Genomic DNA, 25,513 nt, shown 5'->3' on the forward strand with positions numbered 1-25,513 from the left:
TCTTAAAAGCTTAGGTGTGGATGGTTCCCCCCCCCCCCCCCTCCTCCCCTTTTCAAACATTTTGGGACCTAATACATGAGGAATTGTGCAAGTTTGTATCAAATTTCTTTTCTACAAGCTTCTTTCCACGAAGAAGCAATGATACTCAACTATGCATGATACCAAAGAAAGATAATCCTGAAGGGGTTGAGGACTTTCGTCCAATCAGTCTATGTTCAGTAGCAATTAAGGTTGCAATCAAAGTGCTAGCAACAAGACATCATCTTGTGCTTCTAGATATCATCCCAACATCAAAGTCAGCTTTTGTACAAGGGAGATTGATTTCATATAATATCTACAAAGCTCATGAGGCCTTTCATTATTTCAAAGGGCAAAAGAAAGGGAACAATATCTTTGTTGGCATTAAATTTAGACATGAAGAAAGCATATGACAAAATGGAGTGGAAATTTGTGGATGCTATCCTTACAAAGTTGAATTTTGGAGTCAAGTTTAGAGAGATGGTGTTAAACACATTGTCATCTGTGAAGTATTCATTTTTGGTAAAATGGAGGGGAAAGATTTGAGATCATTCCAGAGAGAGGCCTAAGACAAGGTGACCCATTATCCCTAGCTCTTTTTTTTATATGCTCCCAACGCCTCATCAATCTCATCAATTAGAAGGAGCTTACAAAAGAAATCAAAGGGATTAAAATCCGGGGAAGAACATCATCTCTCACCAATCTTATGTTTGCTGGTGATTGCATCCTTTTTTCGGAGGTTAAATTGGAGAGTGCTCACACTTTGAAGGATTGTGTGGAGGTGTATTCAAAGCATCGGGACAAGCCATCAACTTCCCAAAATCTTCTCTTTGTTTCAGCCCCAACACACCATCAAGGATTAAAAGGTAGTTTTCAAAAATCTTGAAAGTCAAATATGGAAATGGGCCACAAAAGTACCTTGGATTGCCTACGGATTTTGGGGTCTCAAAAGTTGAGTTATTCATTCTTTAAGCGACAACATGGGGAGGAAATTTAATGGTTGGGTGAAGAAATTGTTGAACCAATTTAGTAGGGAAGTCTTACTCAAAGTCGTGGCACTTCCCTCCACCATCTATGCCACTTCAGACTTCAAGATCACAAGAAGCATCCATGACAAAATGAAAGTAGAAGTATCAAGATTTTTTTCGGGTGATAATGAAGACAAAAATCCCATTTTTTTGGATGTTTTGGAAGAGGTTGAGTAGGATAAAGGAGAAATGATGAATTGGCTTAAGAGATCCTCTTTTACACAATCATGATCTACTATGCAAAGTAGCTTGGAGGTTATTCTCACAATCAGAGGCTAAGTGGGCCAAGTTTCTCAAAATCATCTATTTTTCTCATTGTTCCTTTTTTGAAGCAAACTCAAGGAACAACCCTTCATGGGCATGGAGAAGTGTATTGGAAGGAAGGGAGGTTCTCAAACAAGGATTAATATGGAAGGTGGGCACCGAAACACAAGTAAGCATATGGAATGCAAGATGGGTGCCTGGCTTGGACAACTTTAGTGTCACATCTTCTAAACCTGAGGAATGTGATATTGATGTGGTAACGGACATCATTCATCCCCAAAGCCGAACATGGTTAGAACTTAGAAGAGAAGACAAAGAGGTATTTCTTACCACATGAGGTTGAAGCAATACTTAGCATATCATTAGCTCTATTCCCTCCCCAAGACACTCAAGTTTGGGGTGCCAGCACCGATGGTAGATTCTCTGTTGAATCAACCTACAGGTTACTTGAAAAAATCCAAGAGAAAGAGGAAGAAAGAATCCCTTCATCATCAAAAGGGCACAACTGGGATGAGATGAACTCACCAAACTGGGTGGATACTTGGGAATGCTAAACTCTTCCCAAAGTGAAGAATTTCTTGTGGAGAGCATGTAATGACAGTCTAGCCATCTCAAAGGAGCTAAACAAGAAGGGCATGAATGTGGATCAACTTTGTGGGGCCTGTGGAATGGAAGAAAAAACCATCACTCACACTCTTTTTCATTGTGAATTTCCTAAAGCAGTGTGGTTTGGGAGCCCATTAACATGGAGAAGCTCTTATAGAGAATTCATGACCATGGCCGATTGGATGAAGACTTGGGAAAACTTACAGATTCTAGAGAAGAAGGAAGGAGATATAGTGAAGAGCATGATATCCTTCATCTTATGGTCCTTGTGGAAAGCTCGAAATTCAAGGATAATTGGTGAAACCTTGAAGTCACCAACTGAAGTAATGCAAATGGCGATACAAGCTCATTCTGAGTTTTGGTTAGCGGTCAAAAAGGTGAATCAAAGTGTCATGCCTGAAACCTGCAATGATGTGGAGGAAAGACTGGAATGGAAGCAACCAAGTCACCTTTTTGTTAAGGTGAACACCGATGCAACTTGGCAACATAAAACAAAAAAGGTTGGCATGGGGATCGTCATTAAAGATTGGGAAGGAAAGACATTAGTGGCAACATCCATTCCCAAATCATTCTCATATGTGATCAAAGGAGAAGCCTAGGATATATGAGCAGGGATGTTAGAAGCTATAGCAAATGGCTTTGAGTACGTGAAGGTAGAAACTGATTCCCAACTTCTAGTGAGTTATTTATCTGAGTTAGCTTTACCCCCTCCCCCCACCTTTATACTACGTTGAAGATATCAAATTTATACGTAATATGTTTTTGGGCTTTAAGCTCACTAATGTTCAAAGAAGATCCAACTGTGTTGCGGATCACCTAGCACGAAAGGCCTACTCGGTTCAAGGCACGAGTTCTTGACCATGTTCCTCTGATTGGATACTAAGATTATGTTCAGTTTCCCACCCTACCCTTGTCTCTTAATGAAAATGTGATTATCTATATCTATATCTATATATATATATATATATATATATATATATATATATATATATATATATATATATATATATATATATATATATATATATATTAATTTGTTACTTCAAAACTGTCTGGGCCAGCCTTCGTTGGCATTGTCTGTCTTCCTTGCATTGTTTCGTTCACTTATTTCACCCTTTTTATTATTAACTATGCTCACAACTGAAATAATCATAATTTTAGTAGCGGATTTTTTATTTTGGTAGAAAAAAAAATTTAGCCAGTGGATGTACGTCTAGGAGTGTTTATCTAGTTCCATATAGGACACCATTAATCAACATAAAGGCTAATTGAAGGTCTTGATAGTGCACGCTTGTAATCATTTTTTTTTCCGTTTCAGTCATGAGTTGTCAGTTACCATCGTCGCATTGTTGCTGAACCTCTAAGTTTCAATTTTGGAATTATTAGTTGTAGCATCACAGTGCTATCAAGGTACAGTGGGTTGGCGATCTATCACTGATATCACCATGTCGCATCGTTGACACACAGCGATATATCGCCGTGTTGCTAGTGGCGCCATGACACCCCCTAGCAACTCGATTAAAAAAAAAAGTCAACGATATATCGCCGAGAAATCGGTGATATATCATCAACGGTCGACATGTTGGACCTTGCTTTCAAGTTTCAACCATGTGCAGTGCGATCAATGGTAAAGATCGGCGACATCCTCCCCGGCGCCAATAGACTATAACCTTTGGGTCCATCAATCAAGATTAAATCCCAAGGCACCTCGTACAAGTGATTGGGAAGATCATTGATCCCAAGTTTGCAGTCGGAGAATAGCAGATTCTGTACAGGTCGACACTCCTTCCTAATCTGCTCCCTTGCAGAGATGATCAATTCCTTCATCTAGCTAACCTTGGTTGTGTAAGACATTAGACACGTCGTAAGTTTCCATGTCAGTGTGCTTTTGCTCAAACTTGGCGATTTTGTACTCGTTCTCGTCAAGGAAAACAATGCGGCCATTTTGATTTAGGGCTTTCCAGAGGAGGGTTTCGTGGGTGAGCCCAAATACCAAGAAATTGCAGGGGTTGGATCAGTAGTTGCAGAGGGCTTCAACGATGGATCTTAGCTCGGCAGCAGACATTTTATCAATGGCGTTGGAGATGGTGGCGTAGTGGAGGAGGGCATCGACGACGTTGGTGGAGAACTGGGTTTGTCCATTAATAATCGAACCCCTCAAAAAATCACCGTGTCTGTGGTGTCGCCAACCACCAACACAGCGACACAAGTTGGACCTTATTAGGCGTGATAAGGATGATTTCTCATCCTTTACCTAATTGTCTCTCATTTGAATTCTTTCCATATCATTTCATCTTCTCATTTGAATTCTTTCCATTCATCATTCCTCTCATTTGAATTATTTCCATTTCATTTCATCCTCTCATTTGAATTCTTTCCATTCATCACTCCTCTCATTTGAATTCCTTCCATTCATCATTCTTTACATTTGAATTCTTTCCATACCATCTCATCCTTCCATTTCATCAATATCCTAATTTGGCTTTGGCTTGATTAGGTTTCTTTTCCATACAAACATTTCCATGTATTGTATTTCTATGTTTTATATCTTTATTTTATTGTTCATAGTTACCTAACAGCATGGGATGTATGCTGCCTATATATTTGAGGTTCTCTCATATGAAATCATTCAACTATTTTTCCCATTGAGATTGTTTCTTAATATGGTATCAGCTTAACATACGATTCTACATCTTCATCAGCCACGTCTTCTTCTTCCTCATCTTCCATCTCTTCTTCAATGGCTACCAATATTACGTCTTCAATGGATTCCTCTCATACGGTTCACTCTTTTGCTGCAACTATGATCCCTTCAGCTGTTGCACCATCTTTCACCATAGATCAGTACCATAAACTTCTCTATCTGTTGGAATCTAGTAACATTCCACCATTGGCAAATGTTGTAGGTAAAGTATCTTCTTTATGGGTTATTGATTCGGGTGCCAGTCTTCATATGGTTTCCGACTTATCTTTATTTCATTCGGATAGTCTTGTTCCCCACACCCAATCTATTCGTCTTTGGTGGTTTTGTTCCTATTACACATATTGGGAATTGCAGCCCCATACCCACTTTACCTCTCACGAACGTATTACATGTTCCTTCTTTTGCTTTTAATTTATTATCTGTTACCCAACTTACCCAACAACTTCATTGTTTCATAACTTTCTATCCTGATCATTGTGTGATACAAGACCTACGCACGAAGGAGAGGATTGGGCTAGGCAAGGCGTACAATGGACTTTATTATTTGGAGTTGGATTATCCTGTCGTTGCTGTTGTTTTACCTGCCAAAGACCTTTGGCATTCTCGTTTAGGCCATCCATCTTTAAAGGTTTCTAGTTATATTTCACATTTGGATCCTAATATTTCTTTTCCTAAAGATTGTGTTTGCTCCATTTGTCCTTTAGCTAAGCAAACTCGACTTCCTTTTCCATCTAGTACAATTTCTACCACCTCTTGCTTTGAATTGATACATTGTGACATATGGGGACCTTATTTCGTTCCCTCAATTTGTGGTGCAAAATATTTTTTAACTATTGTGGAAGATTTTTCAAGATGCACCTGGGTGTTTTTGTTAAATCATAAATCTGATGCTTGGTCCCGATTAAGGGAATTTTTTTCTATGATCAAAACCCAATTTGGATACCAAATTAAACAACTCCGAACTGATAATGGTCGTGAGTTTTTTAATCACCATTCAAATGCCTTTTTTACAACCCATGGTATTATTCATCAACATAGTTGCGTTGATACACCCCAACAAAATGGGGTTGTTGAACGCAAACACCGCCATCTTCTTAATGTGGCCCGTGCTCTCTCTTTTCAAGCAAGTCTACCTCATAAGTTTTGGAGTCCTTGTGTTTTGACAGCCGCTTACCTAATTAACCATTTACCCACCTTGCTGTTACATGGCAAGTCACCACTTCAAGTTTTATTTGACAAGATCCCTTCATATTCTCATCTTCGAACTTTTGGATGCCTTTGTTATGGTCATAGCCATTCATCCATTCGTCATAAATTTGATCCCCGAGCATCTCCAGGTGTTTTTATTGGGTATCCATATGTACAAAAAGGGTATACGATTTATGATTTACAAACACATAAGGTTTACATTAGTCGTGATGTCACATTTGTTGAAGATTCTTTTCCTTTTTCAAAATTGGCATCCCCATTATTGCCTGTTTTACCCATTGCAGCTTCAGATATTGGTAGTTTACCCATCTTGTTAGACCCCCCCTTATCAACCACACCCTCTCCCCAACCGGTTGAAGAACCTCCTTCACCCACCCTCCCATCCACTACCATCTCTCGGCCATCTTGGGTTCATCGACCGCCACCCCATCTTCAAGATTATCATTGTTACGCCATGGATGCCCAAGCTCCTCCTTCATGCACAGGCACTCTCACTCCTGAAAGTTATTTTTTATCCTATCATAGATTATCCTCATCCCATTTTAGGTATCTCAAGGCCCTCAATGCTATAATTGAACCTACAAGCTTTGCTAAGGCTATTATTTCACCTGATTGGAAGGAGGCCATGGACAATGAAATTGTAGTTCTTGACCTTAACAAAACTTGGTCTCTTGTACCTTTGGCCCCAAACAAGAAACTAATAGGTTGTAAATGGGTTTACAAAATTAAACGGCATTCAGATGGGTCAATTGAGCGTTATAAAGCGCGTTTGGTGGCAAAGGGTTATACTAAATTGAGGGGGTTGATTACCATGAGACATTTGCCTCAGTTGCTAAGTTGGTTACTGTCAGAACACTTCTTGCCATTGCTGCCATCAAAGGATGGTCCTTGCATCAATTGGATGTAAACAACGCTTTTCTCCATGGCGATCTTGATGAAGATGTATATATGACACTTTCACCTGGTTATTATTGAAAGGGGGAGAAATTGGTTTGTCGCTTGCACAAATCATTATATGGGCTTAAGTAGGCATCCCGTAATTGGTTTTCCAAGCTTTCTGGTGCCCTTATTGATCTTGGATATACACAATCTAAGGCAGATTACTCTCTATTTTCTCTACCTACAGAGTCTTCATCTACCTTTGTACTTGTTTATGTTGATGACATTTTAATTGCTGGGTCTGACACAACTGTGATTTCCAACTTAAAATCACTTCTTCAGCAACGTTTCCAAATTAAAGATCTTGGATTGCTTAAATATTTCCTTGGTCTCGAGGTGGCATGTTCCAAGAAAAGTATTTTCATCAACAAACGAAAATACACATTGGACATCTTAACTGCTGTTGGTTTCACAGGTGCTAATCCGACTCAATTTCCAATGGAACAACACCTCAAGTTAACTACTTCTGATGGTGATCCCTTACCTGATCCAACACCATACCATCGGTTATTGGGAAGACTTATTTATCTCACAATTACCCATCCAGATATTGTTCACACTGTGAATGTTCTTAGTCAATTCATGCATGAGCCTCGTAAACCTCATATGGATGCTGCTAATCGTTTACTTCGTTACCTCCATGGGCACTCCAGGACAAGGGATTCTTTTATTTGCTGATAGTGAGTTATCTCTTCGTGCTTATTGTGACTCAGATTGGGCAAGTTGCCCTATGACTCGAAGATCTACCACTGGATATTGCTGCGAACCCAGTCTTTCACGAGCGCACCAAGCACATTGAGATTGATTGTCATGTGGTTCATGATCAGGTTCGACATGGTCTTATTCAACCCACCTCCACCACTAGTGCTGCTCAAGTTGCTGACATTTTCACCAAGGCCCTTGGAAAAGATTTATTTCTCAGTCATAGAGGCAAGTTGGGAGTTCTTGACATTCACTCTCCAACTTAAGGGGGAGTATTAGGCGTGATAAGGATGATTTCTCATCCTTTCCCTAATTGTCTCTCATTTGAATTCTTTCCATATCATTTCATCTTCTCATTTGAATTCTTTCCGTTCATCATTCCTCTCATTTGAATTATTTCCATTTCATTTCATCCTCTCATTTGAATTCTTTCCATTCATCACTCCTCTCATTTGAATTCCTTCCATTCATCATTCTTTACATTTGAATTCTTTCCATACCATCTCATCCTTCCATTTCATCAATATCCTAATTTGGCTTTGGCTTGATTAGGTTTCTCTATTAAATCATTTCCATACAAACATTTCCATGTATTGTATTTCTATGTTTTATATCTTTATTTTATTATTCATAGTTACCTAACAGCATGGGATGTATGCTGCCTATATATTTGAAGTTCTCTCATATGAAATCATTCAACTATTTTTCCCATTGAGATTGTTTCTTAATAGACCTTGAGTGCTAATACATTAGTGTCAAGTTCTTGTGTTCATACGAAACCTTTGGCAAACTGTCCGGTGTTTTTTTATTTTTTTCCTTGTAGTGGATGGGAGTTTTTTAAGAGTCGAATCATTAACCCTTCACCAAGAGGTGTTGATCTTACCAATTAAGCAACCATTTGTTGGCTTGGATTTGCTCCAATCTTTCTAAAGAAATAACGAATAAGCAAATCAAATCTTCTTAAATATCCGATTAATGGATCCATACATTCGCCTCCCATCTTGGGAAGATTGTTATTTGTATGACCTGCGTGGCTCTTGTGTCTAGATATAAGAATATGGAAAATGCCCTGAAAATGAGTTCATCAGGACCGATCTAACTATTACCATATGAGTGCCACAATAACACACAAACAACACTCATGGCATGCATCCCAATTCTTCAAATCATCTCTTCAAAACCTGATGCAAAGCACAGGGAATAATATTTATGCATAATTATGAACTTTTAAATTTTTAATATAAAATTTCTGACTAACCTTAAAACCCAAAATGCTATATACAAATTCGGATAACATTATTGCATCAAATAAAACACAAACTGTACAAATATATCTCAACCTCTAATACAAAAATACAACATCATATGCTCCACATATTTACTTGCTGTTTAGCCCCGGGATTGATTTCGAAGTTGATGGTTGGGCTCTCAAATTTCCAGCATCTGTTTCCTATCCGACACTAAAGGCTGCTATCGGTGTATATTTCAGTGCATCACCACAAAATGCAGCAACTTTGTTTGCAAGTAGATGGAGGGTCTTCTGTAATCATACCAAGCCTACTGACATGGTAACTCTAGCGAGAACAATACCTCTTAATGAAGAAGTCATGAGTTGAATCTGCATGAGGACTACCTATCAGAAACAAAATGTTAACACAGCAGCTTTGTTTTGCAAGTAGATGGAGAGTCTTCTGTAATCTTACCAAGTCTAGTGATTATGGTAATTGTGGCGAGAGCAGGGCCTCCTAATGAAGAGGTCATGAGTTCAAATCTCCATCGGGCCTACCGATCAAACACAAATGTTAATTGTGGTAAAGGAAACTAATTTCACATCCAGATCATTTATCTTCAACAAAACATGAAACAGCAAGTGGGCTTTGTAGTGTATAAACTTGAAAGAGAGAGTTTATACTGTCCAAGGAATTTAATAAGATAATCAGAATACTCAAACTGGAAATCTCAATCAAGTGCTCAGATAACAAAAAATGTGTCCTCATCTAATTAACGTAGAAATTTAAGTTTGAAAGTGTTGACACAGAGAGTTGAAAGGCCTACCTTAGAGTCAAAGTAGATGAGCTCTTCTTTGAACTAACTACTCAGTGTGCTCAACCTCTACTTCCAGTTTGTGCTTTAGAATCTTAGATCTAACAATACTGGGGTTGTGGCAACTTTTTCTTGAGGATGTTGCAAATGTCCCTGCAAAGACAGTTCTATACTAATTAACATATCAAAGAAGCCACCCAGTACTAATAACAATAACAATTTAAGGTCAGTAACAAAACTACAATGGCAAGTAGCATCTGCTTCATAAAGTCATATACAATAAGGTACCATTCGTTTAAGGAATTTGAAGTGGGGTGGTAAAAGTAAATCATTCCACAAAATTTTAGAATGTAGATTGTTTGGTTCAATGGGTTGGGGAAATGAGTAGACAAGCTTTCTTATTTAAGGAAGCTTGTCTACTAATGTGGCATCACATTTTCCCCATCCCATCTCTTTTAGAAGTCCTACATTTGTAGTGAGACTTTGTGGGAAAGGGATGAAAATGATAAAAATGGGACCCACATTTTCAACTTTTCAACAAAACCCTTTCCTTTTCTTTCCTCTTCCCCCACCCCACTACTAGCTGGTCCCACCTATTTATTTTTCCACCCCTTTTATCTTGCAAACAAGCCAAGCCTAAGGGATCTCTCTCACACCCCTCTCATAGAACATTAGGCAAACAAATCATAACATATGAGGCATCATCACATCTCAAACACAGGCCCGACTCAAATCCACATAGTTTGACACCCGCTAGTATTTGCATGTAAACAAAGTGGTGCGCCAAATGAGTTGATTGCAAGAAATGCTGAAAGAAAATTTTCATCATTATTAGTTGTTATTTGACTAAGCAAGGTGATTGTTTTTGGTTCAATTTTTCCTTCAGTGATGCCAAATACTACCTGTCTAGGGACACACAGAGAGAGAGAGAGAGAGAGAGAGAGAGAGAGAGAGAGAGAGAGAGAGTATCTCAGAAGGCAACTTATTTTCTATATATTATTCAATCAATGTCCCATTGTAATTACTTTCAACTGAAAGGAAATAAGAGAGAGATGCATGCTATCTCAACCATCAAAGAATTGGGAACGTGTAACATCACAAATCCAAAGTACACCTGTATTTACACAGTGATTTTCTTGATAACGTGCAACCCATCTACCAAGGCAGGTCCATGCAGGGACTAATACTTTTTTTAAACATAATTGTTAAGGTGCAACAAATGCCTCCAAGTAGAATTTGGGTGGTCTAGGCAGTGGCCACCTTATTGGCAGTGAACTCCTTTGCCCATAGTAACCCCTAATATCATCCTATTGAAATAATTTTATATCTGCTATTTCATTGCCTTATGATATAAAGAAAATACCCTATATTAGATCCAAATAAAAATAATTGAAAAATCAAATTCCCAATGGAAAAAACAGACAACCCCCAAAGTGCAAGAACAAAAACTTCCTTTTCCATTGTTGGTGAAATATTCAACTTTTAAACGTTGGGTGTGAAATCCAGCCCTAACCTTGACTCGGAAACCCTGTTGTTTGTAGGTCTGACAACCCGAAGTAAATGAAGAAGTCAACTATGGGCCATCTCAGTGGAAGACTTGGTGTCTGGCTTAGAATCCATGGAAGTTGATGACAGTGTTCCATTTATGGAAACTTGTTCAGGACTAAAAAGGAAACTACACCCTGATGAAGATGGGATTAGTTGATGGACTTGGAGTATTTTCTGACTTGGTTCGAAGGCATTTCTACATGCTAGGTAAGCTACTTAGTGTGTTTGCAAAACCCCTTTGAGTTTGGATTTGATCTGAACCTTCAATTCCCTACCTTGGCCTTGCTGTCCTGATTGGTCGACTGGGCCAATCGACCAATCAATCGACCAATGAGATCTGTTTTGTTCAATCAGGTCTTGGCTGCTCTATTTAAGCCCAACTTCAAGTCTAGTTCGTCTTTTGTGCCTCCAAACTTCCTGGAACGAACCAGAGCTCTCCCAAGTCATCTCCTTTGCATCCTTGGTGGTTTTCTTATTGGATCTTCGTCATTTCTCTGGCTTTTGCATCATAAGGTATATGATCATCCTCCTCTCATCTCCATCTTTAGTTTTCTGTAGTTTTTCTTTCCTTTTCTAACTAAGAACAATGGGGTTGATGTTGCATCTCTGTTGCAACCATCACTCTACTCATCTCACTACCTTTTCCTAAGGATTTAAGGCTTGACGGATGATCTTAATCAAGATCATCACTTGCTTTTGAAGGAATCTATGTCTTCATCTTCTTTCTCTTTTTGGATTCAAAGTTCTTCAATCTTAGATCTGTTTTTCTAGAAATTCTATACATGTTTTCTATGATTTCTCTATCAGATTAGTAATCTATCATTCTTTAGTTTCCCCTCCATGAATTTGCCATGATTTCTCTAAGAACCCTAACTGACCTATTTATGGTAAGTTTTATTTCCTATTTTGTGACTTTAGGACTTGATGTTGTTAGGGTTTTGAAGTTCTCTTTAGACCAATACACTGTCATAGCATTCCCTTCTTGTTTGGTGGCAATTCGATTCATAAAATTTGGATTTTGGATCAGAAATCTCTGATTTTGTCTGTCATTGACTCTGTTGGTCAACTGATTGGTCGACTGAGTCAGTAGACCAATCAATCGACCAATAAAGACAATAGCCTCTGTTTTGGTTGATTTGATTCCTATCTCACTGGAGATCTTCGCTAATAAGGTATGTACATTGTCTAGGATCCCCTTCCAAGTTTAGAAAAGATCTTCCTTGATTCTCGGGATTCTTTGCGAATTATTTAAGGTAAGGATAGTTATTTCTTTAATTACATAGATTGCATGATTTAGTTTCCATATTTAAATCTTTCTGATTTATTTCCATAAATAGATTCTTATATTGATGTACTACTGATGCAACTACTCCAATTACAGTAGCATTACTTGTTTATATTATTTAGTTTATGTATGACTTTACTTGTTAATTATATATGAGTTGGATCATGTTCTTGATTACTTTCCATATGGGGAGTTACTATATTTGTGATATGATTGATTGATGATTGTGACTGATTAGGTATGGTTTAGAAAGGAGAGGTGTCCTTTTAACACTTCTGTCCTTGGACATCAACGGGAATATTATGGGACATTTCCGGAGATGCCCTTTGACACCTTCCTAAACTATTGGTTGTCATACTTAGGATTGTCTAGCAGTGTTTGGCTAGGATGTCCCCGTTAGATCAGACCCTAGTCGGAGGGGTATTGAGACCGAACAACCCGTGGTAGCAATGGGGATTCATGGGCGCTCAAGATCGGTAACCAACCCGTGAGAGGACATTAATCACATTATGGGGGCCATTCATTGGTAGGGTTGCATATGGATATACTTGGGCTCATGGGCGCTCAAGACCGGTAACCAACCCGTGAGGGGACATGAGAGCTTCCCGTTTACCATATGTGGATAACCAATAGAGTTGATGAATCCATAGTTAGGGACTATAGGACTCTAGTGTGAAGGATACCGGAAAGGATCGCCAGGGGCGAGGAATGGACGTATCTGGATCTGAGTTGATGTAACTAAGTAGAAGACTCGCATTTGGCTAGGCTTTAACCCTGACATGCGCCAATACTTAGACTAATGGTGATGTGAGAGAGCGGTGACCTATACCCCCAGCCATGGATTGTCCCGAAGGATGAAGGACCCACTACCAACCGGCGTTGTGAGATGAGACCCTCCTAAAGAAGTACAGTGCTATGACTTAAAGCATGTTTGCCAATAGAGACCAGCATACATAGAGTTAGATTCATACATTCATTGTTTGTCTCATACCATATTGCATTTACGTTTTGCTTTGGAATCCTGCCATTTATATTATTATGGATTTAACTGCCTTACTGGGTTTCTTTTGAAACTCACTCCTTCTGTACTACGTCTTGTTAGATTACTCTACAGGCTCAAATATTATGACTGCACGTATGAAAAAGCGCAGGGAGAGGAGACATATTTCCAAGAAGGTGATTACGATTACGACGATTACCTTGAAAATTCCACGGGTGGTCATGCTGCGTACAATGCTTAGTCCGTCGATAGAATGGAAGCGCCCTTGTGCTATTTTTGAGATTTACACTTATAGAGATGTTCTCTATAAGATTGAAAACGATTTAGTTACTCATTGCACTTGTTATTGGGATTAGTTTTAATCTCTTTTCCTTTTCTTTCTGAACTACTATTCCGCTGTGATTGGTAGAGTGAGTTTCCGCCTCACTTTACTTTATGATTTTGACATTATTGTTACCTTTCGTACTCTGATGATATATGATTTATTTCCTTCCTTATTTAGATCTCTCATTTATACTTTGCACATTGATTATTTATGTTCTTAATTATGTTGTTGCTTATGTGGGAGGATGATTTCCTCGATACTTGATCTTCGGGGCTGTGGATCACACACTCGGGTATGCCAGGTAGGGTACCGGCCTGATGGATGTGACATTGGGGGTACACAAATCTCGTTAATCCATGAACAGGATCTATATAAACACATAGATCCATCGATCCATACATCCCGATTGGAAAAGAACCAATAGAAAAAGAAAGAATTGGAATTGATTGATATTGATAAGAATCCGCGAATTGAATACCAAAATTAATAAGATTCAATTACTGAAGTGAAAGAAACTAACAGCAACACTGGTTCTAATGGTGCCAGTCCCTAAACCCTAAACCCTAAACCCTAAACCCTAGGTTTTAGAAAATCCTACACCCAACCTCTGGAAACCCTAAACCCTAGTAATACTAAAATCTCTATAACTCCAAAATCCCCCAACCAAACTTCAAACCCTTATAGAATTTATCATTTCCTACACCTACTCTACTTCCCCTTCCCTTCCAAGCCCTAACTCCTAACCCTAGTTGACTTTCCTAAGAGTCCCACTCCAAACAGAAAACCTCCAACTAAATCCTATCCAATTAGGATTAAGCTTGAAATTAGAAAACCACAACAACTGCTCCATTCCTAGCCTAACCAAAACCCTAAGACCCTATTTTCTAAACCTTAACTTTAAAGTTCAGTTATGGAAATACTAAACAGCAGCAGCTAAACCGTAGTATCTTTCGATCCAACCCTAAGCTCCCAAACCTAACCCCAAGACATAAATTCAGATATGAAACTAACATTACAGAAAGGTTTCAAGTTTAAAAATCTTGAAGTCCCTTAACTCTGAGCCTGCCCGAATTTTTCTAGGCCTTTGTCCAACCCTTGCAAACCTTAAAATCACTCAAACACCAACCACTGAAGGCATTCTGACCCTAGAAGACTGCCAGTTCATAAGAGAGAGGATCCTAGAGTGAGCTTAATTCTAGGGGGACAATTCCAATATTTGAACCCTAGGATTTGGTTCACATCAGTAACAAGGGGTGAATCGTTAAGATTAGAAATTTGGGTTTTTGGATATTATAATTGGGTGAGACATGGACCGAACCTAGGATTTATTAAGTAGAAGATAATTTGCAATTTTGGTTGGCTAGATAAAAAGATACTAGGTTTCTTGATTTTTAGGGTTTCAAATCTTGAAATTCAAGAATTCGTGGTTTCTAGGGTTAGGATGTTCAGAATTAGATAAGGTTTGGATTCACGGTCAGTGGGGTTGAGGGGAATGATGCGTATGAAGTTTGGGATGAATCTCATGGTTAGATTGGTATCTGACTTTGCTTTTTTGTGTCTTTGGGAGTCTAAAATTCAACAAAAGGGTATTGGGTGATTAAGAAACTAAAAAGAAGGGGAAAGAAAGGTCTGGTGATGAGAGGACCTGCAGGCTGACCTCAGTGTTTGTTCAGTCTAACCATGGTTCTCAAGGTGGGTTGAGGCAATAGAGGGCAACAAAAACCAAGGCAACAAGGTGTCCCCTAAGCCTTGACAACCATGAGTCTTAACAGCTCATAAGATGAATGAAGACAGGCTCCTCAGTCACAACAGGCCTTTGACATTATACCACAATACCCCTAACAGCAACCTCGATATGATTCACCAAGAAGCCCTGACTTGGATGCAACTACCCAAGTTTCAGGCTTGGATGGATGGAGTAGGCAAAAGCAATGGCAGCACTTTTCACAAGCAAAAATATAATAATATCAAATCTGAATCTATTCTTCCACGTCCCCCCCCCCCCCTCTCTTTTGGTGGGTGTTATTTTTAAAGGAATGTTAGTGTGCAACAGCCTTAACAAGAAAATCTTAATACTAATAGGACTTGAAAATGAGAAAAAGCAAAACAGAACATAGCCGCAGCTATTCGCTTGGAGCGTGAATGGACCTAAGTACATGATAAAAGACATAATTGCCCAAACTTAAATTGACTCAACGTAATACCTAACTGACCAATTGAACCATGGGAAGAAAAAAAAACTAAGTAAACATCCTTTTTGTCCTTGAGCTTGACACCACTGAAGGATCAAATGACCATTACCTAGGTAACCAGCTGTAGTTATATTCCATTAATTAGAAGCCTAAACAGGTGCTGGATCTGCATCATTTCTATCTAGATTGCCCATTGCCTTGAGTATTCCAGCCCTCTGCATCCACAGCAGTGACACCCTAGTTATAAGGGCTTGGACATTTGTTCAATAACTAGGGGTTACCAGCCTGTGCCGTCAGCTCCTCATGTGCAATTTTAAGAAAATCTTGATTAGCATAGAGAGATCAGTATCTAGTTGAAGCAATCTAATATAGTGGTTGGTCGGTATAATTTGGGCATTCGGGTAGACATTTGGATAAACTTCATCACTATGGGTAAACATGCAAAAGGTGACTCAATGATACTTAGGTTCACAACCAGCAAAAGCAAGAAACCTAGAACCAGGCTCTGATATGAAGACTGCTGTAGGGAACTCTAGTGATTAGGGGCTGGTCAGGAAAGCTTTATTAAAGGTAACATCTTAGGAAGTGGGAGGTGAATATAGACTAGGAACAGCATAAGTATATGATCAACATGAAGTGAAAAAAGTTAAACTAAAGTGATGAGCTATAATTTCCGTATTATAGGGCAGTTACATAACAAAGCATTCAGTAGGGGAATATGAGGAGGGGGATGAGGGAGCATGATACCTAATTGAGTCTATAAACTCATGATCCTGAAAATAATCAATGCCAAGAATAAAACCTCGAAACATGCATCCACTAAATGAGAGAACAGAAAGTAATCAGTGCAAATAATCTCTAAATCACTGTAATGTTTAACAGTACAACAAAAAAACAGGGAATTAGGGCACCAAATATAAACCACAGGGAGTGGAGGCTGTTGCCCACAGTAGCAGCAATATTGAGAAGGAAATAGCCAGACAACGTAAGAAACAGAAACCAAGAAAAGGAGAGAGAAAGCCTGAAAGAACAACTTTATCTAAAGATGTTGTGAGGAGATAAGAGGAAAAAGAAGGGAGCACCACAATAGAGTAAGTAGGGCTGGAAAGTTGACGAGTTTTGCTAGTCCAAAACCACGTCAATGGCCAACACATCCCTGTAGGATGGCTTCCCAGCACCTAGGGCTCCTGCCCAGCTGCTTATTTTCTATTTATGTTCAGTTCTCTATTAAAACCTGTGTTTATTTAGTTAGTTCAGTCCTTTTATAGGTCTAACTATAAAGACCTCATAGTATTAGAAGTCAGTCACAGTAAAGAGAGATCAGATATTAAATATTGAATATAAAGCTTCCCTTCAAGCATCTCTTGCGTGTTAAGATCTGGTTCTATAAACTGGCATTGATGATCCAAGACTTAAGAACGTTATAAGCGAAATCAAGCTTAGACTCTTGACCATGGCTGTATAGAACAGCCTCTGACTTCCATCTACTGGAGAATTGCAACTCTTTAGGTAAATGGCAGCATCCATAGGCTCCAATCAAGTATAACTGGCAGCCAACAGAATACCCTGTCCATTCTCTTTTATTTTCTGTTTGGAGCCCCATCCGTAGGTAGGTTCCTTCTCATATCACCCTTTTTTGTTTTTCTAGAATTTTCTTAATTTTCAAGAGATTAAGGTCATATCTACATCAATCTAACAGTTATGTCTACCCCACACTTTAGGTACATCACTAACCCCCCCCCCTTTTTTTTCTCCTCCTTCCAACCCTAATGAACTTAAATCCCAGTTTGACCCCATTCTGGCCATTGAATTTTAAGATATAAATATTTTCTTGAATTTTTGTACTCCTTAAACACACACCCCATCCCTGCCCCCCCCCCCCCCCAAAAAAAAAAAAAAAAAAAAAAAAGAACCCATATATTCACAATTTAGCCACCAAAGCCAACCTAACTTGGAGAATCTGTTAAGTACCCGAATGAGGCAACTTAACAAAGATGGAATAACTCAAGAAGATAATAGCAATAATGGACTTTGAATAAAAGTTGAATGAGAAACAAAACACACTACTAGCAGTAGGTGAATCCTATGGCTACCCAAGAGCAATAACTCTCACCCAATAACTCAAAAGACCTGTCTCCTCTACTCTTCCTTCCCCCTATTTATAGCAATTTCGTTCCTATAGTATTAATCAATAGAATCATCCCAATTCGAATAGGACTCTTCAAATCTAATCCTAAAAAGTAACCTGAATGTAATATGACTCTTCAAATCTAATCCTAAAAAGTAACTTGAATGTAATATGACTCTTCAAATCTTCCACCCGATTTAGGGAATTTGCTTGCCACGCTTTCGCTTATAGACTCGTGATACAAGGGGCTTATCAATACTCCCCTCCAACAGTTTCACCTTGTCCTCAAGGTGAAAATCTAGAAAGTGGGACTGCATCTCATCATAAATTTCCCAAGTATTTTCACAAGGAGGCAGTCCTTTCCATTGAATCAAAACCTCCAGCATCCCTTGACTAGAGAAACGAATGTTGAGCAAGGCTTCTGGGGTGAGCTAAAAAAAAAAAACTCGATACACTCGATTTGTCGCCGGCAACGAAGCCATCACCCATCGTAAACACTGCAACCCCAATATTGCCGCCTCGCTGTCCGTCTTGATTTTCAGAGGTTGAAGACAATGGCTCCCAATTTTCTGGTTCGGTTTGACTGCTCCTTTGGTATTTGGTTGGGTCAGCTTGGTCTTGGGTTGGGGGCTTGGTTCGTATGAGTAATTTGGCCCAAAGTAATAATGAGAAAATGTGGGTTTTGGGTTAATGAAATGGTATTGGGCCCAAAATAATTCTTTTGAACGGGTTAGGAAATATGGATTAAAGACACGAGATGGGCTTGTTGTTAATGGAATGGGTTGGGCCCAAGGGTGGTCTTTTAAATGGGTTAGGCCTAAGCACTTAAAATGGTGGATTAAGGAATATGGGTTGGATATTGGGTTAATGAAATAAGATGGGCTGGGGTTTAATGGAGTGGGCTTGACCCAAGGGGGTTTCTTTGGGGGGTCTAGCGGCCCAGTCTTTGTGTTGGGTTTGTTTGGGCCTTAAGTTTGAGACGAAACATAACTGATTGAGGCCCAAATAACATAATCTTTGGCTCATAGGGATTGGACCAAACCCACGAACCGGTTTGAGGTGAACTGAACCAACCCCAAAACCCCTAAAACTCCATCGTCTTCTTCCTTTCCTGCAAACCGAAGTCTTCGCCGCCTGCAACTTGCCGCCGACTGTACCTAGCCTCCTTCTATGCTTCTTCACTTCACTGCATCTTGATTTTATCGCTGAATATTGCTTCTCCACTCTGGTCCGGTAGGTATCTTCACTCAATCCTATCTTTGTCTTTCTATTCCACGTTTGGTGATGCGTGACTTCTGTAGCCGGCAGAACTTCATCCTCCGTTCAATACTTCTTTCTAGCCTTCTTTATAGCCCGATTTGGCGATTCAGTCACATTGATACTATACTCTGATCCAACCTGGTTGGTGTCTATCTCCAAATTTGATCTCGGTTGTCTCCCGTTGCTAAACTCACACTTCAGGGCTTCTTTGAATCCTGTCCAAGAAAATGCCGTCCAATTCTTGCGATAGATCCAGTCAAGTGCCTCTCCTTCCAGATGTTGGATCGCCACCCCCAACCACTGCTCTTCCTCGATCTGGTTCTCCCAATAGAAGAGAAGAACCTCTAAAATCCATCTCTGAACTCCTTCACCAGAAAACGAAGGTAGTGCCATCACCTACCTGGATTGTTACAGCTCTGATACCAATTCTTAAGTACCCAAATGAGGCAACTTAACAAAGATGGAATAACTCAAGAAGATAATAGCAATAATGGACTTTGAATAAAAGTTGAACGAGAAACAAAACACACTACTAGCAGTAGGTGAATCCTACGGCTACCCAAGAGCAATAACTCTCACCCAATAACTCAAAAGACCTGTCTCCTCTACTCTTCCTTCCCCCTATTTATAGCAATTTCGTTCCTATAGTATTAATCAACAGAATCATCCCAATTCGAATAGGATTCTTCAAATCTAAACCTAAAAGGTAACCTAAATGTAATATGACTCTTCAAATCTAATCCTAAAAAGTAACCTGAATGTAATATGACTCTTCAAATCTAATCCTAAGAAGTAACTTGAATGTAATATGACTCTTCAAATCTTCCACCCGATTTAGGGGATTTGCTTGCCACGCTTTCGCTTATAGACTCGTGATACAAGGGGCTTATCAGAATCATATCTATTACGTACATTCCTTCCAAGTTTCACCCCATATCTCAAGAATTATATTTTGTCCAATTAATAGGAGTGTTATGCACATTAGTTTATATTTTTTAAGAATGTGTTTATTTATTTAAGTCAGTTCTTGTGCAGGTCTAACCATAAAGACCTCAAAGTATTTAGCATTAGAAGTCAGTTAGAATAAGGCTGAGAATCCAAATCAGACTAGGAATTCCAACCCATAATTTGTATAAATAGACACTCCACTCGATGGGGAAAGATCAAATTTTGAACATTGAATATAAAAAACTTCCCTTCAAGCATCTCTTGTGCATTAAGATCTGGTTCTATCAAGTCAAATTTTGAAGATCCAAGGCTTAAGAGATTCTAAGTGTAATCAAGTTTAGACGCTTGACTGTGGCTGTATAGGACGGCCTTCAACTTCCATCTTCTGGTGAATTGCAGCATCCATAAGGCTCCAGTCAAGTAGAAGTGGCTTCCTACAGAACTCCCACTCTCCTTTCTCTCTTATTTTCTGTTTGGACCCACATCCCTAGGTAAAAATCTCTAATCATATCATCCTTTTCTTTTATTTTTCTTGAATTTTCATGAAATTTTTAGACTCGTTATGATGTGAACAGGGGGACCCCCTAGCTGAAAGCTCAAGTGGGCCCCCAAGGATGGCTCTCAATTTTGAGCATTTTGGCCCTAAATTTACTCCTATAATTAAATTAGGATTTATTTCAGATTTTATTTGAGTCCAAGTTGAAGTTGTTTGTAGTATTTTATCTAGAGTCAAAGTTGTGTTTGATTGTAATTTGGTTGCTTACGTGTTAAGTTATTTAATTAGCATGTCTCTAATTAGATGACCTAAAGTGGGAGAGTGAGATCTATCGCGTAGTATTTTGATTCTCTTTTAGATTAGATAAGAGTCCAATTTGATAAGTAGAAGGTTCCTCCCAGTTAAGGGAATCCCAGAGTCAGTCAAAGTCCTTGTTTCAGGCTATAAAAGGCCTCGTCATAGTAATTTATTTTCAGTTTTGAGGATTAATTGAATTATTGAGTAAAGACCAGGGTCTCCTTCAATGGGTGGGCCTTGGTTGAGTGTTTGTGTTTGAAATTCTTCTGTTTATCATCATCTTCTTCAATTACAGCAGCTTCAAGAGATCACCAAGGCATTCCAGCACTTAGTCCAGTCTCATCTCAACTTCCCAAGTAAGTTATAGATCATCTCAACCCCACCTACCCGGTCTGCAGCCTTCCCATTCCATCCAACTTCAGCCGTAGGATTCCCCAGCCCTTTCCTTCTTACCTAACCATAGAATCAACCCCAACCTAGTCACAATTCACCCTAGCAGATTCCCTTCCTCATTCTGCAGCTCCAGCCCCTCTCCCTCATCAATAGTAAGTCATCCCCTTCCTCCCCTGTTTCTGCGCAAGCAGCAGCACCTCTCCTTCATTAAACCCACCTCTCCAGCCCCTCTTGAACCCTCCTCTCCTTCTCTAGTGTCGTACCTAGCCATAGAAGAGAAACCCCGAGTCAATTGCCCCATCTCACCTTGTTTTCCTAATCTGAAATTTTCTGCAAGTCTTCATCAACCTTGGACTTCTGCAGAATACGTAGGAACTTCATAAAACCCTAAACCAAAACTTCCAGACCACATTAACCTTTCCAAAACCCTGAGTCCTAAATCTGAAACATAAAACCAGAAAAATCAGAGCCCAAAAAACCACTGGCCAAAACTTCTGTAAAGCCTAACCAAGTCCTATTTGGCCTAGGATTTGACTTTTCAAATCTGAAATTTAACTCCTATAATAATTCAGATTAGAAACTTCAGTTACAGCATACCTTGAGCAGGATTAAAACCGCACAAAACCCTCTACTATTTCTGGAAACTCCTGGGCTAAACCCCAAGTCTAAGGAATTACCAATTTACCCTTTAACCCTAGACCTGGTTTACATCAATTGGTATCAGAGAAAGGATTCCAGCCGGCCTTAGACCACCTTGATGCATTCACAATAATCAGAATTAAGTATACGGCTGAGCCAAATCCAGAAGGGCCAGCAAGAGGTACTTGTTCAGATGACTAAGGCAAATACCATGCATGACAGAAAATTGGGGAAGCAGCAGCCCTAACCACTGAATACAGGACTATCCAGGCAATCAGTGTTCTCAAAGAAGGGGAGATCCAATCTCCCAATGCCATCCGCCAACTCCTCCAGAGGAAGTATAGTGTCCACCTCTAGAAGCAGACCTAGAAGAATTTTCTGACAGAGGACACTTGGACAGGCAACAGGAACATGATCAATTTACCCACCAGCACAGTCATTGGTTTATAAGGAAATTACAGGGAAGTCCCAGGAAGACTAGGAAGCCCAAGTCATAAAGAATTAGGTAGAGATCAAGGCCCTTGAAGATCAAGCCCTAATTAACAAAAAAAGTCTCTCTAAGAAGAGTACAGTGACATGATCAAGGCAAGCACAGCAGCAGAGGACATGCCTACGAAGATGCCTCCAATTGAAAAGTACAGTGGCCTCGAAGTTGAAGTACCAAAATTGCTGGCCCTAAAGTCCAAATCAGCACCAGATCCTCCTTTGCACCATACTGGCCCTCACTTAAATATCCAAGTTCTTGATAAATATGCAACCCACCATCTCAAAGCCATAGCCACAGTCATGATAAGAGTGTTGGCAGAGAAGGACTCCAGAAGTTTCACCAGCTACTTCGTTACAACCTTCTGGTTTGTTGATATAGAAACTCCTAGACTTGAAGACCACATACCTCAAAGATACATCCTTCCAAAGTTCTGTCTAGGAGCAGCATACCTCAAAGATACATCCTTCCAAAGTTCTGTCTAGGAGCAGTATTGGCGGTCATCTACCTACTAATTCTTCCCCACTACAAGATGCAAGTAAGGGTCTACACCAAGGACTACCAAGGGATTCATCGCAACATCGGAAAGGTCACCAGCCCAGGCAAAAGCAAACCCGGACCATGATCCAAGAGCATTAGCGCAACACATTCATCAGGAGATGAATGTTTTTAAGAAGGGGAGTATTGATGTGAACAAAGGACCCCCTTGCCAAAAGCTCAAGTGGAGGCCCAGGATGGCCCCAGGAAGCCTCCACAGGCTGGCTGAACCCTACAAGAGGGGTATTTTGGCCTTCAATTTACTCCTGAAATTAAATTAGGATTTATTTCAAATTTTATTTGAGTCAGTTTGAGTCCAGGTTGAAGTTGTTTGGAGTATTTGAGTCAAAGTTGTTTTTTATTGTAATTTGGTTGCTTAGGTGTTAAGTTGTTTAATTAGCATGTGACTAATTACATGACTTAAAGTGTGATAGTGAGATCTCAGATCCAAGGGCTGAGATTGCGTAGTATTTTGATTCTCTTTTAGATTAGATAAGAGTCCAATTTGATAAGTAGAAGGTTCCTACCAGTTAAGGGAATCCCACAGTCAGTCAAAGTTCCTTGTTTCAGGCTATAAAAGGCCTCATCAGAGTAATTTATTTTCAGTTTTGAGGATTAATTGAATTGTTGAGTAAAGACCAGGGTCTCCTTCATTGGTGGGCCTTGGTTGAGTGTTTCTGTTTGAAATTCTTCTGTCTATCATCATCTTCTTCAATTACAGCAGCTTCAAGAGATCATCAAGGCATTCCAACACTTAGTCTAGTCTCATCTCAACTTCCCAAGTAAGTTATAGATCATCTCCACCCCACCTACCCTGTCCACAGCCTTCCCATTCCATCCCCCTTCAGCCGTAACATTCCCCAGCCCTTTCCTCCTTACCTAACCAAGAATCAACCCCAACCTAGTCACAATTCACCCTAGCAGCTTCCCTTCCTCATTCTGCAGCTCCAGCCCCTCTCCCTCATCAATAGTAAGTCATCCCCTTCCTACCCTGTTTCTGCGCAAGCAGCAGCACCTTTCCTTCATTAAACCCACCTCTCCAGCCCCTCTTGAACCCTCCTCTCCTTCTCTAGAGTCGCACCTAGCCATAGAAGAGAAACCCCAAGTCAATTGCCTCATCTCACCTTGTTTCCGCTAATCTGAAATTTTCTGCAAGTCTTCGTCAACCTTGGACTTCTGCAGAATTTGTAGGAACTTCATAAAACCCTAAACCAGAACTTCCAGACCCCATTAACCTTTCCAAAAACCTGAGTCCTAAATCTGAAACATAAAACCAGAAAAATCAGAGCCCAAAAAACCACTGGCCAAAACTTCTGTAAAGCCTAACCCAGTACTATTTGGCCTAGGATTTGACTTTTCAAATCTGAATTTTAACCCCAATATTAATTCAGATTAGAAACTTCAGTTACAGCATACCTTGAGCAGTATTAAAACCCCACAAAACCCTCTACAATTGCTAGAAACTCCTGGGCTAAGCCCTAAGTTTAGGAAATTACCAATTTACCCTTTAATCGTAGATCTGGTTTACATCATGTTAAGAGACCCAAAATTCAAGGTCAGATCTACATCGATGTAATCGTTAGATATGTCCAACACTTTAGGTACATCAGCTTCCCCAACCCTAATGACCTTAGATACCAAAATGAGCCCATTCTAACCATCCAATTTCAAGATATAGATATTTTCATGAATATTTTTTACTCCCTAAAACCACCAAAACAAGAACCCTTGGATCTTCCAATTTATCCATCAAACCCAACCAAACTTTGGGAATCATATTTATTCACTACATTCCCTCCAAGTTTTGGCCCATTCCAATAAGCTTTCCATCCTATATCTGAAGAACCTACCCCATCCCACTGTTCTATTTCTCTCCAAAACCAACACCCCACCATATACCCTAACCCTAGAATTCAAAGTCCAGCACTCCAAACCCAATCATATAATTCATTCACAAACCATCACATACACCATAACCGAAATCAAGATTTAGGCCTGAAAACTAATCTTAATGTAGCCTCAAGTGAATGAGGACTGATTCAACCTTCTGTTAGGGTCAAAACAGTGTCCTAAATCAGGTCTGATCTCTTAATTAAGATGATGTGTCCAGAGTTGGACCTCCCCCCCACCCCACCCCCAAACATAAAAAAACGGCCCCAGCCCAACTAGAGTCAGGGAGGCTGAATCCATCCCAGGGGTAGAATGGTCAGTCCCTATCCCTGGATCGAGCTATAACAAAGACCAAAGTTCAGTAATTTAGTTTACTTTGAAGTCTTGAGAGTCAAGTCAGTTGCTTTGAAGAGAGTCATAGAGTTGTAAAACCATTGTTTCCTTTTTAAGAAGTCCTACTTTTAAGAATAACTTAAAATAGGGAAGAAAAAATATTCCTTTTTGGGCCTGTTTGTTTGTTATCTAATTAGTATTAGGTGACTTAAGTGTGATCTCAGATCCAAGGGCTGAATCACATA

The 25,513-nt window shown here is 39.6% G+C and overlaps 2 protein-coding genes and 1 pseudogene across 2 annotated transcripts in view; 1 reads left to right on the top strand and 2 right to left on the bottom strand.

Annotated features, from left to right (window-relative positions):
* The first annotated feature begins 2,086 nt into the window (after positions 1-2,086).
* Positions 2,087-2,515, top strand: LOC149018640 (uncharacterized). Its single transcript, XM_089153932.1, has one exon. It carries the CDS (start codon positions 2,087-2,089, stop codon positions 2,513-2,515), a length of 429 nt encoding a protein of 142 aa, XP_089010058.1.
* Positions 2,516-3,518: 1,003 nt separating this feature from the next.
* On the bottom strand, positions 3,519-4,646 carry LOC149018641 (protein IRX15-LIKE pseudogene; annotated as a pseudogene).
* Positions 4,647-8,090: 3,444 nt separating this feature from the next.
* Positions 8,091-25,513, bottom strand: part of LOC149018642 (uncharacterized) — a 31,696-nt gene continuing 14,273 nt past the window's right edge. The window contains exons 2-4 of the mRNA XM_089152800.1: positions 9,526-9,666; positions 9,174-9,252; positions 8,091-9,103 (exon numbers count right to left, since the gene is read on the bottom strand). The gene's annotated coding sequence lies outside the window, so the exon portion shown is untranslated. The remainder of the gene's footprint in view (positions 9,104-9,173; positions 9,253-9,525; positions 9,667-25,513) is intronic.

Source organism: Hakea prostrata, chromosome 4 (genome assembly GCF_041222555.1).
Source record: "Hakea prostrata isolate BN-2017 chromosome 4, UWA_Hpros_2, whole genome shotgun sequence".
Classification (NCBI taxonomy): domain Eukaryota; kingdom Viridiplantae; phylum Streptophyta; class Magnoliopsida; order Proteales; family Proteaceae; genus Hakea; species Hakea prostrata.